We start from the raw sequence: 19,726 nt of genomic DNA on the forward strand, positions 1-19,726 counted from the left end.
CTGGTACAGCCTTCACCCCACAAACATCAACCGCAAAATTACAACAAACGAACGGTTTAAATTGTATGTACACTATCTGTTGCGTTTAGCAATCATTGCGCGTCACTCTGAAAATTGATAACTGTTTTAAATAATTTTTATAATTGATAGAGCCCCACAGTTGAGACCCCTGACTTCCTCTCACTCCCCCCTCAGCATCCTCAGCATCCACAGTATCCCGGAAGTTCAGCATCATCTGCTCTTTCAGGAAGAGACGCATCATCGTCAGTGCTTTGACAACAACGGGGACACGGGGCTAAAACATCGACCCGCCTGGGCGACAGTTCCTCCGTTTACTCAACTGGAGTTCTTAAGAAAAGGGTACTTTTTCAGTTTGATTCTAATGTGACAACAGTGACGTTTGTCGTTTTCTTCAGCCTGCTAGCAGAGATAATGTTTAGCTAGCTAATGACTTGACACGACATGGCCTGTTCACAGGCTAATGTTAGCTTCCTAGCCACCGTAAATACTATTATCCTCTCGTTAACTGAGCTAGTTTTACCCTGCAGCGCTGACTTTTAGGGGTTTGGCGACACATTTGCTGTGAAAGTGCGGCTCGGTGTGGCTCAGTATGCGTTGTTTGTTGGTAGCAGCAATTATAGCTGATTCTGTTTTACAGGCATTTATATCGGGTCAAGCGTCCAGGGTGGAATTATGTGTTAATGTCGATTTGGACAGGACGCATTTCAGCTTTGTTCTCATTTAGGAGAAGATAAATAGGGGCACGGTGCTGAGCAACTGTATCACAACTAGTTAAAGGGCACACCTACTTTTGTTCCACCACCAATCACCCCCATTTGTACTTAAAAGTGCTGGAGGGAGGATTAGTAGGGTGGTTTACTGTGGCTTCCATCCCTGTTAGCTCCTGAAGGTTGCAGGCAGTACATTGGCCGTAGGAGATATTCAGATTCCTGCCCTGATCACATTTGTTTGCAGCCAATACCAACAACCTGTTCCTGATCCTGTTTTCATATTTTGTTATAGCAGCTGGTTTAGATGTTGGTCAGCTTGTTCAATAAAGCAGTACAAGAAACTTTCATAAGCAAAGCAACAAGTGTTCTGAAGTAAGGACATCATATTAAATGATGTAATCATGAATATGTTGTTTAACTCCCGGTGACTTGTCATATGCCAGCACGGTGGCAGTGGTGGGCTAACAGGTTTGAGAGGAGAACTTGCAACCAGAGGAGTTGTCACTTCAATTCCCATGATCGGCAGGAAAAATTTAGGTGAGGAAAGTGGAGAAGCAGTGTCAGCCACGCCTGCAGTTCCACCAATGAGCTGCTCACTGGCCAGCAGATCAGACTGTGGCTTTGGCTGAGCAGCTGTGGCTCACTCCTGCGAGTGTCCCTCACTCTCAGTGAGTTTCCCCTGACTGTCTTAAGGTTAACAAAAGTGTACAAGGTGGGAGGCTGGACTACACCTACACAGCATCTTTCAACCAACCACATGTTTTTAATGAAAAGCAACTGATCAATCAGACAATCTCTAATCCTTACTGAATGAAATTAGGACAGCACTCCACTGAAGGTAAATGTTTCACTTTTTATACCGTTTAACAATCTGTAAGCAACTTGAATGTTTTTACGTCCCTTGTTAAACACTTCTATCGAGGCATAGAATTGTTTCAGGACATTGTACCAGGGAGGCAGCAAGGCTCATCAGAAATTTCCCGATTACAGGAAAGCTAATTACATGATTGATTACAGCCTAACTGTTAGATTTTGATCGATATGATGCACGGGAGCTGAAAAATGTGTCAGACAAAAGGTTTCAGTTTAGTAGAAAAAGCTGTTTTTGCTTTAATATGCATTGAATGAGTCCACACCAATATTTTATGGATTCTTCCACTGCCCAGGCTCTAGCCCAGCGTAGCTAGCCTAGCCTAGCAGTTTTTGTGTAAAGTCGGACAGACTTACCTCTGGAGGGTAATAAGACTGCAATGAATGAATAAGTGAACAGAATATCTAGTATGAAAGAAACAAATTGAGTGCCAAAGTGTTCTCATCATTCTTCTGATTCATTTCTAGCATATCAACGATAATCTCACCAGCTGTTTCTTTCAGCGGGGAAACTGAACAAAACATCTACCAAACCGTCAGCTCTTTTACTTCAGTGTCATTCCCAGCATACTTCACTCTCGAGGGCTGTGACATAACAAAATACAAATAAAATATTTGATACCTGTACAGATACCTTGATAATCTCTCTTTTGTTGTATTTAATTAAAAGAAACCTTTTTTTTTTAGCCCAAAAGATTCACATAGTAAAAAGCTATCAGTTGCTAACATACTTGCACATACTTTCAAAACAGTTGGATACCACCACTGTTCTTAAGACACAATATTACAAGTACTTCAACAAGTGCAGTATTTACTGATGTATTTTTGGCCATAGCACAAAACATTAAGATGTCTGATCGTGTCTTCGTGAGCCACAAACCTTTAAAGCGTTTAACCAAAAAAAACAACAACCAAAAAACTGTTGACTTTGAGACGAAGGAATCAAGACATTCAACAATGCTAACTTATTTTTGTGTTTTCAGACTCCTTCCTGTGCTTCTGCAAGTGAGTCACTCACAGCTACTACAGCGCGATCGTTTTATCCTCTATTGCTATTGATACACGCCCCTGACTGTAGTAGCTACATGTGCTTCAGATCTCCTCGTCTATATGTAGGTGTGTAATCTCAAAAACACACGTTTGCTTTGTTAAACAGGCAAGTTTTCTGAGTTGTCTTAGTAACTCAAACTAGTGACTACTCCTTAGGAAGCCTGTTATTTTTATCCCGGTCATCTGTGGCTCTGCTGACTGTGATACACAGCGTTTCTGACTGCTGCTGCTTACTTCCCCACAGACAAATGAAGTGACCGAAAGGATACAATGTCATCGTTCCAGGTGGTGGACTCCTCGCCTGGCAGCAGCGTCAGTATCATGGAAACGTCCAACTTTGCCCACGTCATCTTCCAGAATGTGGGGAAAAGTTTCCTGCCTCAGGCACCTCTGGAATGTCGCTACACTCTGACCCCGTACATTACCCCCAACCCCAAAGACTGGGTGGGCATCTTTAAGGTAAATCACCCGTGATAGTACTCTGCTTCAATCAATCGGGCAAATTTCTTATTTATTTCTTATTTATTTCTTAAGAATGATCAAATATTCAATGATTTTTTTTTTCTTTTTCACGTGGGTCATGTGTTTGGGTTATATTCATTAGATGTAGGGTTAGCGGCTAGCTAAAATAACACCTACCTCTCGCCTCGACGCTAATGGCTCAACTTTTCGCTACATTCCCACAATGCCACCACTGGTTTTTGTGTGGTTGCTGTTGCAGGCAGAGAGAGGAAGAGTGCACACAGTGGGCTGGTTGCAGTAGGTCTCGCTGGGGGGCAAACATTTGGTGCTCTTTATGAACCACTCTGATTCTTATTAGGACCTCGACCCCCCCCAACGCTTGTTCGCTCCCCTCTCCGTCTCTCCATCACGGCTGCTTCCTGCTAACCACCCTCAACCCTGCCCTTTTATCAAGGCCATCAAATCTCACACATAATTAACAGGAAATGTGAACTAGGAAACTTCATGTCTCGTAAAGTCAAAAGACAAACATTTTATCGTTGTTTAAGAACCTGACTTCAAATCCGCCAGCTCAATTAAAAAGGAATAAAGTTGGTGGGTTTATTTGGAAAAAGTCGATAGGAAAATTTAATTGTAATCCGCACTAACGAACGCTGTTTGATGGTTAGTGCTTCATGTTAGGGAACAAGAAGACCACGCGTCTTTAACACTCACTCACATGGTGTCTGTAGGTATATGCAACCATACGAAGTCTGTCAGGACAAGAATTGGGCATAATTGGTGGATAAGTATCAAATAATCGATTGAGATTTGTGTGCAGATGAAGCCGCTGTTTTGTGTGTGTGATGTTTTTCAGTCTCCCAGAGGCAACATGACTCAGAGTGACAACATTTTCTCTCTCTTACCTCTAACATCTGAAGGCGTCACCTGTTTCAGAGAGAGACAGCAATGACTAGCTCCAAGGATGACTCAGACTGCACTGGCAGACATTCTTCATTGAGCACAGACACCTCCTAGTGGCTGAAAATAGTAGTTTACGGCGGCCAAACTGCAAGCACAAACAGGATAAGCTGATCAAGCGCTTCATTTTGTTTTCCACCATAGAACTAGCCCCCCCCACATAAGCGTGGGTTTTAATTTATTTATTCAGTGAACGCTTGCTTTAGCGTGATGTTGTCTCACACAACCGTCTAAAAAAGCCCTGTGGAGGTTTTTGGTTGTGGCATGTTTGTTGGGTCGGCAGGGAGAAACCCGTTGTGTAAGTGTATAATTAAGGTGTCATCGTGCTGTTCCCTCACACCTCGGCCCAGTGATTGATAGCTGCTTTGCCTGTGATTATTTTATAACACGACTCCTGTGTTGGAATGCCCACACCATACCTAACCAAATGTCAGTCAACTTCACTCTACAATTAGCAAAATAATTTATGTCTCTTCTGTCTTAAGCAAACACACATGAGTGTCAATCACGGCCGAACGTGTCACCGAGACGCTGGCGTGAAAGAATGTTCTTGGCCCCAGTTTCCACATTGTCAGTCATCAGCAAGAAGATGACAAATGATTGTTATTTGTTTTAGCATTATCGTCAGTGTAATTGGTTGATAAGGCAAACAGTGCTATTATATATCATGCAGCCTCATTATTATCGAACTTGCTGGTTTTGACAAATGTTTTGAGGAGCTCATTTGTTTTACTGGCGCCAGTTAAACCTGGCAAATACTTTGTCAGGTATTCAGCATTTTATTTTTTTATTGTTTACTTCTTGATTTACTTGTTTACTTCCACTTAAATTCAAGTGTTGATTTAATTGATGTTTATTTAATCGGACAGTTGATCTTAAGCGACTCTGATGCAAATCTACTGGCATCGGATGATTTAGTGTTTGGAAGTTATGACATATTAAAAAGCCCGTACGATAATTCTCCGTACAGCTCAATCAACCGCCTCAACTTTTACATTGTGTGATTGCTGCCAGCTGCCATCCACGCCTCCAGATATATATTTTTTTTAATGTTAAAAACAACCACAAGCGAGTTAGTTATCCGTGCCATAAGCGTACTTATGTTATGTCACAAATATGTGTGGCACATGTCAGCTGAAATGAGGTGTGTGTGTTTATGTGTGTATGCAGACCAGACAGGGAGAGTGTGCGGTTTTGGGCGACAGATTTACGACACAGGAACTGAGTTATGATGGTCCCAACTCCCTTTCATCGTCTGTCACCTAACAACACATGAAATTCATGGAATTACATCTCCCTTGCCATTTTGTGTAAAATTTTCACCTTTACTTTCCTCATTCGTGTTTTTTTTTTTTACCCCCCCCCCCCCCCACACACACACACACAACTTTTTTGTCTCCACATGTTGTTCTGTTACTCACACCTTCACTGGCCCTCGGTTTTGTGAGCCCAAAAGGAGGCAGGAACCTGGGGGGGGGGGGGGGGGGTGAGGGGTTTTCCAATGTTTCCATATTTACCCTGTTTATTGTCTAGAATTCTCTATTGAAAACTGTACAAACCAAATGAAATACATCAACCGTTTATTTTCAGTGAAAACACATTTTAAATTCTCTTTATTAAATAATTTCTTCATTAAAAAGAAGTTACAAAAATTAAGACATTTGAAATTCTTTTTTTGCATGTATATTTATTAAAATCTATATGATAAAAGCTTAAAAGAGATTAATATGATATAAAATGCCTTATTTCTTATTAAAAATGCATGATAAAGGTTTAAAAAAAACATTTATTTTCATGTAAAATATATTTAGGATTCTCTCTTTATTAAATGGAGTTCATTAAAAATTTGTGGGGATGCATAAAAAAAATAGATTTTTTTTTTCCAAGTTAAATAACTTTGAAATTTATGATTTTTTTCCTCCTTAAATCAGATTGGATATCTCATGGTCTGTTTGTGTGCTGTATTTAGCTGCATCTTCTTCTATGTACCGTGTCCTCAGGTGGGCTGGAGCACAGCCAGGGATTACTACACATTCCTTTGGTCTCCAATGCCCGAAAACTATGAACCAGGAAGTACTGTACACAGGACGGTGGTGTTTCAAGGTATAGAACACACACACACACACACACACACACACACATACACACACACATACATACATACAGACACTCATACAAGGACACACACGTGCGCAGTCTATGTAAACCACTATACAGACCCGGGGTAATCCAAAGTAACTCCTCAATTTTACGGCACATATAAAAACCAGCACTTTTATTTAATAAGGGAACACAACCGCAAACGACGGCCTGGGACCTGAGCACCTCTCAAACCACACACACACACACACACGCACACACACACACACACACACACACACACACACACACACACACACACACACACACACAAGATGAGGGCCTGCAAAGTGGTTTTACTAGGCCTGGAACGGTCAGATATTACACTGTGAAAATATGAGAGCATGCTGTGGTGTGTCAGTAGTCAGTAAAATCAGTTGGCAGCCGGATGTTCTGTACTTACTTCTCCATCCCAGAGAGGCGGCTTGAACACGTGAAGGAGTGCTAAAGTTAGATCTGATGGCGTTAGCTGAGGGCTGTTTGAGATGTTCACGTGTATAAATGATGTGTTGGAATTATGAGTTTTCCAATAAAGCGACCTGCTACTGTGCCATGTAAAAGGGCCTAGTGTGTACTCGTGTAGTTGTGTGTACTTTTGGAGCTTTACATTGACGAAGGGTGGAGGTTCCTGTTGTAGTGAAGCGAGTATTGGCTTCGACAGCAAATGCTTATCTCCTTTGCAGGTTACTATGTTCCTAAATCTGACGGGGAGTTCTACCAGTTCTGTTACGTCACACATGCTGGTGACATCAGAGGAGCCAGTACGCCCTTCCAGTTCAGGTCAGCCACGCCCACTGAGGAGCTGCTGACTGTTACCGAGGACGACAGCAACTCGGACATACTGGTCGTCACCACCAAGACTGGCCTGCTGGAGGTAGGCCGAGCCAAACCCAGCAGAACCAGAGGCTTATTCTGTTTCTGATCATGACCCTGATCACATGACACGATATATCATACAACACGTGCAGAACTAGCCTAAGATGGGTGGGGTTATGATAATTGTACCATATGATATGACCTGTCAACTTGAAAAACCTCCTTGCTCTGATCCAGCGCGTGGAGGAGGCCCAGCAGGAGCGCAGGGAGCTGCTAAAGGCCATGCGCCTCCTCCAGGAAGAGAAACAGCAGCTCCAGGAGGAGCAGAAGCGACTGGCCAGGGAGAGGGAGCAGGAGAGGGAGACATGCTGCCTGCTGCGGACACACAACCAGGTTGGAGATGCGGGGGGCTCAAATAAAGATTTGTTGTATGAAAAACAATATTGCCTTCATCTTCACACGAATATTCCACTCATATTCCTTAAAGGACAAGATCGAGTGTATTCCAGTTGGATATTTGTACCTTTTTCCAAATATAGCATTTCAGGAGGATATTTTGATATAATCTGGTTTCAGAAAGAATTCATTGTACATGTATACAACATATTTATAATATGCATCTTGAGTTTCTTCCAGCAGTTTGTGATCTTGCGCGCGCACACACAGACACACAGACACACACACACACACACACGCACTGTTTATGGCTGAACGCTCTAGCTTAATGCTACTATGGCCACTGCTAACAGGCAATATCACTCTTGTCTCACCTCCCAAAATACATCCAAAATCGTAGTGGTTAAACATGCCATTAAGTCGGAGGGAAACTCAACTTTTACTTTTCTTTCACATTAGTAGAAATTATGTTGGAAAATCTCAGTGCGTAATACTTAATTTGGACAGGAGGGAAACAATGACAGCAAACTTAACCCCCCCCTGAAGTCTCTCTGTAAAGCCTCATTAGTTGAAATTAGTGTGGCTGCACATAAACAGGTTTATTAGTGGAATATTCATACTCCTCAGCCATTTCAACTGTTTTGTTGGAATATTGTCATTTTGGGAATTAAGGACAAAAACTTAACCAGTAGTGGAATATTGTGTTCGCATAAATGTAGTCAGTGAGACTGGAGATGATGTGTGTTTGTGAATGTGTGTTCATAAACAAACAGCCACGTTGTTGGAGTCGGTTCCTCACCAGTGATCACAGGTCTGAAGCACTTCAAAGCTTCCAATTTCTGAACAATCGGTGTCCATGCTTGAGAGATACATAGGCAGCCACAGATTCTCTGTGTGTGTGTGTGTGTGTGTGTGTGTTTATGTGTATGTTTGTGTTCCTGTGTGTGTGCGTGTGTTCAGATGTGTTTGTGTTGAAGTGTGTGCACCAGTCTCCCTCTTTAACGACCTGACTCAGTGGGCTAGAACGGAATTGGGACTCAGTTTTCTCGGGCATCTGGCGTCAGGGACGATGCCATCGCAACCACAGAGTGAACAAACATGACGTCAAACACACACACATACACACACACTCACTCACTCACACATACACAATCTGCACCCCCTTCTTTCTCACCCTCACATTCAGGTCCTACACCACAGGGCCCCTCTAATGTGTGTTAACACACGCACACAACGCACATGCACACACAAACACACTCATTATGCCACCCGCTTGCAAACCCTTTTAGTCTGTGTGTGGAATGAGAGGAGGGTAGTCCACAAAACCGCCTGCCTGAAAAAAGAGCCCTGCCCAGCCTCAGGGACAAACACCACTCAGTCACGCGATTCAATGGCCACTGCTTTCTCACTGTCTATTTTCTCTCTGTTAGTCTGTCCCGTCTTTCTGTCCCCGTCTTTCTGGCTCAGTTCCCCGTCACAGTTGGTCGATCGGCATGGCAGGAAGCTTGGCTAATTTGCCAAACATTCGTCAGAGTTAAACAAATATTGAAAGCAAGAAAAAAATCTGTTTTCCCCCTCTCTGTTAATCCTCCTCTATTTCTATGCTCATTTGTTAAGCAGTAATTTTGCACCCAGATCAAAAAAAAAAGTCACTGAAAGGAACCATCATTTTTGTAACTTTGAATCTAGTCTCATATCGCCCTCTAGTGCTGCTGTCTGGTGGAGGCCAGAGCGAGAGCAGGCTGCTTTGAGTTAGTCCACTTGTTCTGTTTTTTCTTTTTTTTTTACAAAGGACAAAAATTACCATAAAGTACGTGGTAATACACACACACTCTGTTATTACCATGCTGCTTTTCATTCAACAGGCATGTCCATCTGTAGATGTATGGCTTGTGTGAGTAGGGGTGTGTGTGTGTATGTAAGTGTGTGTGTTTGTGCGTGTGTGCGCGGGCGCGCATGTGTGTTTGCTACATTTACAGTAGGTGTGATAGCTCTTGCCATGCCTGATGAAAATATCCTCTGAGTTTAACATGAAAACCTAAGTACATATTTTGTGGCTGCTAATTTTATGACTACACTTTTTATAAGGTCTTTATGCACTGCTAAAGTGCTTCTCAAACGTGAGCCATAAAAATCATACAATAATCTTTGTGGAGCTGAGCCCAAAGGGAGACAGGCCCCTGGGCAGTGGTGCATATGTGTGTGTGTGTGTGTGTGTTCTCTCTGTCTGCGCTGGACGGACGAGTGCTGTCTCTCTCTGCCTCCTAATGTCCTTAACTGTCTGTCCATCTCTCTCCGTGAGTTTATGCGAGGGAGTCTGGGTGTGCGCCTGCCACACAGAAACGGGAGGGTGTGTGCAGAGGCATGTTGTTCTGTCACGACTGATATTAGCTGTGGATGATTTACTGCTCTGTGCTACTGATTAGCAGCAGGTTCAAACAAGGCATTTCCTCAGGAGACACAAGCACGGAGAAAACACACCTTCTATCATCTGGTGCGCAATTCCAGGCCTTTGGACTCAAGAATTTCTCTTATAATAATCATGTTGCTCCTGCATGCCTTTGCAGCAGTTATTTGTTACGTTTGGAGAAGTTCTGCAAAGATGAAGGTGTGTTTAAACAGCTCACGTGTGTTATTGTATGTAACTGGCTATTTACAAGCGATAAGATTGTTCTTAGCTGACCCCACACCCCCAGGAGGGATTCAGATGGTATGGCAGCATGAAGTGTCGAAGCAGAAACAGAAGAAAAGAAAAGAAAAGAAATATGTTTAATAGGAAAAAAAATAAATTAATTCCTAAATTGGAATTAGTATGCGTATTCTTCTGATTCGTGACTTGAATTCAGTGTGGTGTTTTATTTACCAAAATGAACTGCAGTGAATAAACTAATAATCAGTAAAGCGTATTGAGACACAGAGCATCCACAGAGTGGTGGATGAATACATGCAGATTCATACGGACCCCTGTGGGGAAATTCCTTCTCTGAAGTAACAGCTGAGTGGAATTTGATAGAACACTGAGGAATTGTGGGGATTGTAGTTTGACTCACCGATAAGTCGCATGTTATGTCAAACTAGTGTCAAAAATTCAATTACCAAGACAAAATTCTGATAATTGTGACTTTAATCTAAACAACACGCTGCACGTCTGATTCCTATTGGCTGAAACACCTTATTGAGGACCGTTTATAAACATTTCCAAAGTAAAGATAAAATTGTAAAATTTTCCTCGCTACATCTACCATGAAATTGTCTTTTTTTTCCTTTTTTCCATTCAGTTTTAATAAGTAGCAGCTCAACAAACCAAACATACTGAATTAAAGCTGTTGTGCTTGATATGAAATATTACCACCTGCCGTGAATCACTGCTACTGCGTCCACCCCTAACTCTGTCCAGCATCCCGTTCAGCCTCCTGAAGCAGCTGCTGTGATCGGTCACTTCTTCTTGTTGGTGTGATCTTCAGCTTCCTGTCCTCTCGTAGGAGCTCCTGCGCTCGTCGCAGGGACTGTCAGAAGAGAGGGAGGAGGTGAGAAGGAGGCTGACGGAGGCTACAGACCGAGTCCGTCAGCTGGAGGAGGACCTGCTGGGTGTCACTCAGAGAGGCCTGCAGAAGGAGACGGAGCTTGATTGGTGAGTTGAGACCATGTGACCATCAATCATCCAATCTCAAACATTTCTGTGCCCTCTGCTTCCTCAACATCTTTGTCATTCAACTTGTCCAGGAAACTAATGCAGAAATAATTCTCTCCTCTCTGCGTCAAGCATGTGAACCTGAGCGCTTACTAATATTCTATACTTATTCTCTCACTTATTCTATCCATACACACGGCCATCCTCCATGCAGATGGAAAGAGTGTCCCACGAGTTACACACCCTAAACTTGTCAGTTTTGTTAGCAGTCAGGAGAGTGAGTCTGAATTGTGTACACCTCAAGGACGTAACTTGACTGACTGGTGGATGCAAGCTTTTACAAACCTTGATGTTTCAGTCTGCGCGACCGTCTGAAGAAGTTGACAGCGGAGCGAGACAGCCTGGAGAGCCAGCTGAAGAACGAGAAGGATGAGAGAGACCTCTACAAAGTGAGAGGAAGCAGGATAAGATGTGATACATTTCAGTCGCCAAAGACAGGCGCTGACCTGCGTGTATTTGTTCTGATTCATGTGTAGGCTCACCTGCGCAGCACAGAGCTGGAGAACACTAAGCTGAGCGCAGAGCTGCAGATGCTGAAGGCGGTGGAGCTGAACCGGGAGGTGACCATTGCTCAGTTCCAGGAGGAGCTGGAGAGGCTCAGGGCCTGTGTTGCCCAGCGGGATAGTCTGGAGAAAGAGCTGCTAACTCTCAAGGCTGACAAGGTATTACTGGTGGTTGTTTTGAAATAAATCCATACTTTTTTACTGTGTCATGACATGTAAGTTTAACTTGGTCCTTGGTGCCTCAGGCGGAGCTGGCCCGTGTGCGTGAGCAGCTCCGCCAGGCTGAGGAGCAGCTCCAGGCGTCCCGGCAGCAGGCCTCCCTGCTGGCCTCAGAACTCCGCGACTCAGCCAGTGCCCGTGACCACACCATGACTGAGCTGTACCGCGCCCGCTTGGAGGTTGACAAGCTCCGTGCGAGTCTCGCTGATGCTCAGGCCGAGTGCCAGCGTATGGAGAGCCAGTTAGACCGTATGAGGAGCACGGCACAGAAGGAAGTGGTCAGTGAAAGACCTCCCTAAATTCTATGTCTATATCTTATGGGCCTCAATTGACCAGGTTTGAGAGAATCCTGAATCCTACTGTGGAAAAACAGTTTTCTCAAGTATCAGTACAACAGATTTTTGGAGTATAGTGAAATAAGACGGCTGGCATCTTAAACATCCCCAAGTTGATCTTTTCTTTTCTCCTCCTCTGTTTCAGGGTGTTGGTACCAGTAGCGAGGTGACACCTAGCATGATGGTGGTGTCAGAGGCCGAAGCTGAGCTGCAGAGGGAGGTGGAGGAGCTGAAGCTGCGTCTCCACATGGCAGCTGAACACTATAAAGAGAAATACAGAGAGTGCCAGCGACTCCGCAGGCAGGTCGCCAAACTGAACACGAGCGAGTCACAGGGGGTGAGTTACTGGCCCAGGAAACAATATAAATACTCAGATAACCAAACCGGCTGGCAACTTTATCGATGTGTTTCCGTTAACAGGAGCACAAGAGAAATGCATCCACAGAGACGACGCTGGAGCCACTGACACCGAGTCCAGACTCACCCACAGCAGGTGCACTTTCATTAAAACAGATATGAGATCAGTTTGAAAAAGAACTCATTCTGATTGAACTGCCAGGTTGATACTCTGTCCATACTGTGCTGTAGTTTTGCTGTCGAGCTACACTCATATTCAGTCTCAGTTTGAATAGAGATAGCTCCAGACTATGCTAAATATAAGAAATTGGTGACACAACATTACATTTTAGATGTGCCTGGGGTGTTTTCAACTAGGTGCAATCAAATCAGGCAGCATCCTCCTGACTGTAATCATCAACAAGTCTGTGTTTCACAGGAAGTATTGCTACTGCGATCCTGCAAGAAGCTGCTGAGATGACAATCAGCCCTGGACTTAATAACAGGGAATCCACACACACCGACTCCCACGTCAGCACAGAGAGGGAGGAAAAGCAGAGTGAGAACTCGTTGAAGGAGAGCGATGAGGCCAAGAGACAAGTGACCCGAGGAGAAGACGGAGAAAAGGAAAAGGCAGAAAAAGAGGAGAAGAGGGAGAGCCTGCCAGAGGAGAGTCTGAGGATGACGAGCTGGGTGGAAGTGGAGGGCACCCAGGAGAATAGCGAAGTGGAAAGGGCTGATGACGGGAGGGGTGGTACGGAGGAACAGGTGACGCAGGAGATGGAGGGCAGGAGCATGGAGGAGGCGGAGAAGGAACAGACACGTTCTGTGGAGGAGGAGCTGGCGATGATGGAAGAGAAGTGGAGGGAGCAGTGTGCCATCAATGAGACGCTGAAGCAGCGGCTGGCCAATGAGGAGGAGCGATTCAAAGTGAGACACACACACAAACAAACACACACTCTCTCTCACACACAGGAACAGTGAACCAGAGTGGCTGCATACACATCTGTTTAAATCAGGAATATACTTGAATGTAGTGTTTGGAAATTGTTATTTTTTTCTTGATTTTTGTTAGTGTTTTTTATATAACACACATACACACACACACACACACATATATATATATATAGTCACCTTTCCTTGAGATTGTTTTAAAAAGATGTATAGATCCCCTCCACATGTGCATTCAAAAATACCCTTTTGTGTCTCTGCAGGGAAAAAAAATCATTAGAATTCCATATTATACTTTTGTGCTCTGAAATTTGCACCAGAATCATCTTCTAAAACATTTGTGATGTCACAAATCCTGTACATAGCTCCGCCTCTTAAATCAGATTTTCACTGTGGGCAGAAAAAAAAAATTGCAATAAAGCCTTGTGGTGTCAAACAGCGCACAAACATCTCTCTACACAGGGAAGCCCAAACATTCAACTGTTGGAAAAAGAAGAGGAGGGGGACTTTAAACCAGACTCCAGTAGATACCAGATAGAGAGAAGGATCATGTGTGGGAACAGTTCCTCCCACAGTATCCGATAGTCATACCAGCTGAACTGATCGAACCCTAGTATTCAGCTGGTTGCACGCATGCACATGTAACCACTGCATTCTTACAACACATGAGCCAATGTGTGTGGCATGTGGGTGTGATCGAGTACAAGCATTCAGGTTCGCTGCGGCTTTGCGTGCGAATGTCCGTTGAAGCACCTACTGGCATTTAATCTCCATGAGTGAGTGTGTGTTTATCGGCACTGTAAATAAGGCTCTCCCCTGTCTTTGATAGAGTCTCCAGTCTGAGGCCAGCGCCCCAGATCCGAGCTGCTCTTAAGGGCCCCGGAGACGGACAGGGGAGCCAGCCGCACAACGTCGTGCTTTACGACTGTTTACATCAGGCACCCAAAGGATGAAGCTAGGGAGAGGAAGAGACAGTGGAAGTGGGAGGGGAGGTGGGCCAAGAAATTCACATCGCTGACTCCATACCTGAACTTAACCCTCTAATGCTGCGCTGTAAATCTCCAGGAGAGGGGGAGAGAGAGGACCAAAGGAGATGAAAGAGAATTAGGGCGGGAAAGAAAAAGAACCAAACGCAATTCAAGAAACGAAAAAAAGGACAGACAAGAAAGACATGAAGCAGAAAGAAGGAAAGGAGGAGAGTTGGAATCTTGGTAATGGGATGAAATGAGAGACGAGCAGGCAAGAAGCCATGGAAACTCTCCCACAGGGTCAGTCCTGTCTGGTGGAGACCACAGGATTTACTGTCACCTGCTCCTCCACTCGTTCCTGGGCCCAGTCCTGCTTTCTGGGGCTTTACTGTCGTATTTGTATCTGCCAAATATACTTTTGCCCCTGTAACAGCCGTTCACACTGAAAATCAAGAACCCTGAGCACAGCACATGAGCCGTGCTGGTCTCAGCTCCTCGCTGCTGTTACTGGTAACTTCCTGTGGCAGCGATATTGGATTATTAATATTTCTTCCAGGCCTTGTTGGATTGCTGGATGCTGTGACGCATCTGTGTGTGGTGAACAATGAGCACCACACTTTTGACACATTTCCAGGTTGTACAAAACCCAACTGAACAAACCTTTAGTTCACTGGCAGTGTGTGTGCGCGCGTACGTGTGTGTACCTACTGTTCATCAGTTGACTAAAGAAAACACAAATTTTGTTGGTGTGATGGATTGATCAGTGAATGTCTTTCTAAGCAAAACCTATTTGATTAATTGCTTATGCACTTGAAGTGTAAATGCCAAACAGGTTGGGCTGCACACATAATTCTAAGTAATTTTTTGATATGTTTATTGGATCCGCCCTTCATTTATATGGGTGGTCCCTTGGCATGGCCTGCACCCGTCAGCCAAGTTTGGTAAAAATGTGTGCCTGGGTTTGTAGGTGCAGATGGCGGAGCGAACCAGTGAAGTGATGGAGCTGAAACGCAACCTCGCCCAGGCCTTGAGAGACAAAGAGCAACTGCAGGAGGTAACACAGCAGCTTCATGATAAAAAGCTTGAGGTTTCCTTCATATAAAGTGAAACCTCCATCTCACAACAAAGGAACTGCAGTAGAGATCCACTGATGCATTCTCAGTCGAAGTTAAGCGCTTGGGTTGAGTGTCTGAACTCCTTTGTAGCCTCTTCTTTCTTCCCCCCCACTAATTAAAACATCTCTTCTTGCTTCTTTTCCCCATGAGTACAGTGCCATTATACAGTGCAAATGCCACGCGACGTCTGTTTCACCTTCCCAACCCTGGTTTAAATGTTAAACCTGATAGCAGCGCACTAATGAAGTCATCAAGAGAGGAGGTCGGGGGGGGGGGGGGAGGAGAGAGAGCGAGAGGGAGGGAGGGCGAGCGCCTCCATCAGTAAAGCTGGAACAGAGGGAGCCAGAGTCTGACACCCATTACAGTAATGAGTAGGGTACTAATGCTCTTGCTTCACTTATAATCACAAAGGGCAGCAGCAGTGTGGAGGGAAACTTAACTGACTGAAGTGCTTAACTGCTTTTGTGGTTCCATCAGTGAGAATTCAAACGTTCTCTGAATTACTGCCGTCCCGCTCCAGTCGCTCTCTCTTTGCACTGATGGTGTTTGACCGCGTCACCGTGGGCCAGATGTTCCTCAGGCAGCTTCCTCTTATGTTAATTTAAGGACTCCTACAACTGGACGGAATCAGCCGTTCACTGGTCCAAGTGGACAGAATAATGGAAAGAATGTTGCCGTGGTGACATGCAACGCTTTGCGGCAGGAGAGCAAAAGAGATGACTCTTTTATGGTAAATCCCCTGACATTAGGATGGGAATCATGGTTCTACACCGATCAGAGTAAAAATGATCATTTCGGCAAGGAAATAGCGCCCTAAAGTCGTCAGTTGCGTGTACGTTCATATGCGCTCCAAGTAACAGGGAGGGTCTGTAACTGCCGCTTCATGTCTGTTCCTCATGTTTTATCTTTTATCACATAATTTCACAAATGAAAAGACGTGTCAAAGTGTCATGTGGTCGAGTGTCGAGGCGTCAGGATCGCTCAGTCTCCGTCTGTCCTGCAGGAGCTGCAGCGTTATGTGAGCAGGCAGAGGGAGCAAGACGCTGGTGTCCAAGGTGCTGAGGTCAAGCAGCCCATGGTGCTGCGCTACCCGCTACCATACCCGCAGGACCCGTCCCCACCCCCGCTGGTGCCGCAGAGGCCTGCCGAGCTGCAGTATGGCAATCCCTACTCCACAGACACCACAAAAGGTGATGCTCCTGTCCGTCCCCCTCCTATGAACACGCGCATTGAGGTAGTAACGTTTCCACGTCTCAATTCCTCCAGATGTTGCACTCTCTCCTGAACACATGTCCCGTCCTCCACCTGAGGCCCCACCCTGCGTCCCCCCCTGTGCTCCACCAATCACACCACCCAGCCCAGGGCCAGCAGCACCAGACTGGGACAGAGAGGTGGTGTGTATCCAACCCTCCCGCAGCACGAGCCCCCCAGAGGGTTTGGAGCCTCCACCAGAGGAGCCTCACACTGTGAGTACATCCAAACACACAGACACGTTTACGCGCACAGACACACACACACACACACACACACACACACACACACACACACACACACACACACACACACACACACACACACACACACACAGGATGCTGTGACAAACATGAATATTGGTTTTTGCCACCGAAACAATCACAGCGGCTCACATGCCAGCTTCTCGTCCTCTCAACTGAACGACAGGTAGTTTCCTGCCTGTAAAAGATGAAGCTGTGAACTCATTTGCATAAAGCTCTAATTAGTGTCAGTTTCTCCGAGCTGAAGAGAGGCGAAGTTAACGAAGGCTGGGGAGAGTAATTGGGAGGCCCCCCCCCCCCCCCCCCTGTCTATTCAAGATCAGTTAGTGTCTGTCGGATTACATCTGTATTGTTTGGGAGCAAAGTGAACACGTATTAGTGAGGACGGTACAGCTGCCTACACACTCTTCATCGCCCTTCCATCCAGAGTGATAGAGGTTTAAACACTCACACACACGCACTCTTCATCGCCCTTCCATCCAGAGTGATAGAGGTTTAAACACTCACACACACACACACACACACACACTCTTCATCATCACTGCTTTTGTGTGCGTGTTATAGGCAGGTGAAGCCACCCCGCCATCCTGTGACCATCAGGCCAGCAGACGCAGTGAAGCCAGGAGTAGCTTCTGCTTCGACTCAAGGTACAGTCACGACCTCTTTCTCTACGGTGAAGATTCTGACGATATTCCTGAATGTTTACATCTGCCATTTCTGACACTTCCCTGGAAAAACATCAGAAACTGTCCGGGAAAATTCAAATACCTCGTTGAAGAAATAGTCCCCGTTAAAATAGATGGTGTTTTTCTGTAACTCAACTATTGAATAGCAGTTATTTATCATGTCATTGATAGTCGTAAACAGGGCTAAACTGTGCATCCCCAAAACTCACTGAGTGTGAAGACAGGTGTAAATATCTCAAAACACCACCTGGTCATCACACACTCATCAGAAGTTTCTCCCTTCTATAATACTACACAATAAACTCTTTATTTGCCTTTCCCCTCACTGAAGTTTTTTTTTGCTGGGTTTTCTGTGTTTCCCGTCTTTCCTCTCCCCAGCGGCGACGTTCACAAGCGCTGCCCCCTCTGCGAGGTGATCTTCCCTCCCCACTTTGAGCAGCGCAGCTTCGAGCAGCACGTAGAAAGCCACTGGAAGATCTGTCCCGTCTGCTCCGAGCAGTTCCCTCTCAACTGTCAGCAGCAGCTCTTCGAGAGACACGTCCTCACGCACTTTGACGGCCACGTGCTCAATTTTGAGCAGATCGAATGAAGGTTCTGCCAGAATTCTGTTGGGGGTCCATGTGCGTCGTCAGCTATTACTTCATTTTTGATCCTGGTTCGGTTAAGTTGTTGTATATGGTTATTGGCACAAACTTTAGAAATAATGTAGCCTTCTCGGGGGGGAAGCTACTCCACCATCGTGAGGGGTCAGTGGTCACTGGGGAACAGCACCGGTCCACATTTTACTTTCTGTTTTACTGCTCATCTTTCTGCTTCAAGGGACGAACGCACCGTGGGTCCTGCATGTGTATATTCTATGTTTCACATTTTCTACGTTCCAGCTCGAAAGAAGGAGCTTGAGCCCGAGCGCCAAGACAAATATTTATTTACAATAAGCGACACAGCAAATGGTTCCGCTTTCAGAGGTGGATAAGAGAGACGTTTTCAAGGTGTAAATGCAGATGTGAATATGTGAAGTCTCAAGAGTCACGGGTTGTTTATAGTGGACGGTGGTTGCGTGCGAGGATGGGAGTTACTTAGACTTGAACTGGAAGTGATCTTCTTCCGATCGTCAAAACAATATCGGCACTAAGTTTTCATGTATCTGCACTAAATAAGGCTTTATTCTGAATGTAACTGTACATATGAAAATAAGTTGTGGAGAGGTCTGTGGATTACTGTTGCTTCCCTTCACTGTTATTTCCCTTCACGCGATGAACGAATGACAAGTCCAGTGTTGTTTTACTGAACTGGCGTGCACTTTCTCGGGAAGAAGCCTGGCTGCCGGCTTTATTTGATCAGAGATACTCTCGAACGTGTTTAAGGAAACTAGACTGCAGGGCTCTTGAGTTAAAGACACTTTTACTGTCATGTACTGCCACGTTAGAACTGTGAAGTTAGACCTCATGTGTGAATGTTGTGATATATATAAATGTGTACGTGTGAGAGAGAGTGTGCTCGCCACTGCTTTTGTCTATTTTAAGTCATGACAGCGATTCGACAGTGTTGTATTCTGGCTTTGTAAATCATCACCAGGACAGTGCGTGTGTGTGCGTGCGTGCGCGCGGGTGTGTGTGTTTGGTGTCTGATGCAGTCCTTTCTGTGTGAGAATGTTTGAATGGCAGTTTAAATGGTGAACTGCAAAGATCTTTATGAATAAAGTAAGCTTGTCTAAATGCACTTCAATGAAACTCTGTACTCATTTAGGTGGGAACACGTGTGACCAAAGAAAGAAAGAAAAGTCGACATCAGTCTTTACTTTATTTTGCTGTTTTTTTTTCTTCTCCAAGTGTTTCCTGTTTACATTTAAGCAGCTTCTCTTTTATATAGAAAGACAGTTTGACATCATTTACAAGTCAACTCTGTTCAGAACTTGTCCCCTCATACAAAAAGGAAACACTGGTCTCCACGTTACATACGAAAATATAATTTAAAAGCACTTGAC

General features: G+C 44.9%; 1 protein-coding gene across 5 annotated transcripts; it reads left to right on the forward strand.

Annotated features, from left to right (window-relative positions):
* The first annotated feature begins 12 nt into the window (after window positions 1–12).
* Window positions 13–19,453, forward strand: tax1bp1a (Tax1 (human T-cell leukemia virus type I) binding protein 1a). 5 transcript variants are annotated; one of them, XM_086192755.1, is made up of 18 exons: window positions 13–360; window positions 2,585–2,717; window positions 2,896–3,110; window positions 6,074–6,176; window positions 6,896–7,086; window positions 7,266–7,421; window positions 10,907–11,055; window positions 11,414–11,504; window positions 11,592–11,777; window positions 11,864–12,115; window positions 12,318–12,509; window positions 12,593–12,665; window positions 12,948–13,438; window positions 15,395–15,481; window positions 16,546–16,732; window positions 16,809–17,008; window positions 17,621–17,703; window positions 18,121–19,453. In XM_086192755.1, the coding sequence occupies exons 3-18, from the start codon at window positions 2,922–2,924 to the stop codon at window positions 18,329–18,331; spliced, it is 2,841 nt and encodes a 946-aa protein (XP_086048881.1). In that variant the 5' UTR covers window positions 13–360; window positions 2,585–2,717; window positions 2,896–2,921; the 3' UTR covers window positions 18,332–19,453. The 5 variants fall into 5 exon arrangements, with proteins under 5 accessions (XP_086048881.1, XP_086048882.1, XP_086048883.1 ...); XM_086192756.1 differs by having other exon boundaries at window positions 2,585–2,606; XM_086192757.1 differs by lacking the exon at window positions 2,585–2,717 and having other exon boundaries at window positions 2,937–3,110.
* Window positions 19,454–19,726: the final 273 nt, after the last annotated feature.

This window comes from Aulostomus chinensis, chromosome 22 (assembly GCF_037954235.1).
Source record: "Aulostomus chinensis isolate RoL2024-O1b breed Wild chromosome 22, RoL_Achi_v1.0, whole genome shotgun sequence".
NCBI classification, from domain to species: Eukaryota; Metazoa; Chordata; class Actinopteri; order Syngnathiformes; family Aulostomidae; genus Aulostomus; species Aulostomus chinensis.

What these genes read in the sequence shown, in the direction of transcription:
- tax1bp1a (XM_086192755.1), top strand. Translation starts at nt 2,922, where the DNA reads ATGTCATCGTTCCAGGTGGTGGACTCCTCGCCTGGCAGCAGCGTCAGT. An exon ending in TCCAGACTCACCCACAGCAG is followed by an intron (nt 12,666 to 12,947) that starts GTGCACTTTCAT and finishes TGTGTTTCACAG; the next exon opens with GAAGTATTGCTACTGCGATC. An exon ending in CACCAGAGGAGCCTCACACT is followed by an intron (nt 17,009 to 17,620) that starts GTGAGTACATCC and finishes TGCGTGTTATAG; the next exon opens with GCAGGTGAAGCCACCCCGCC.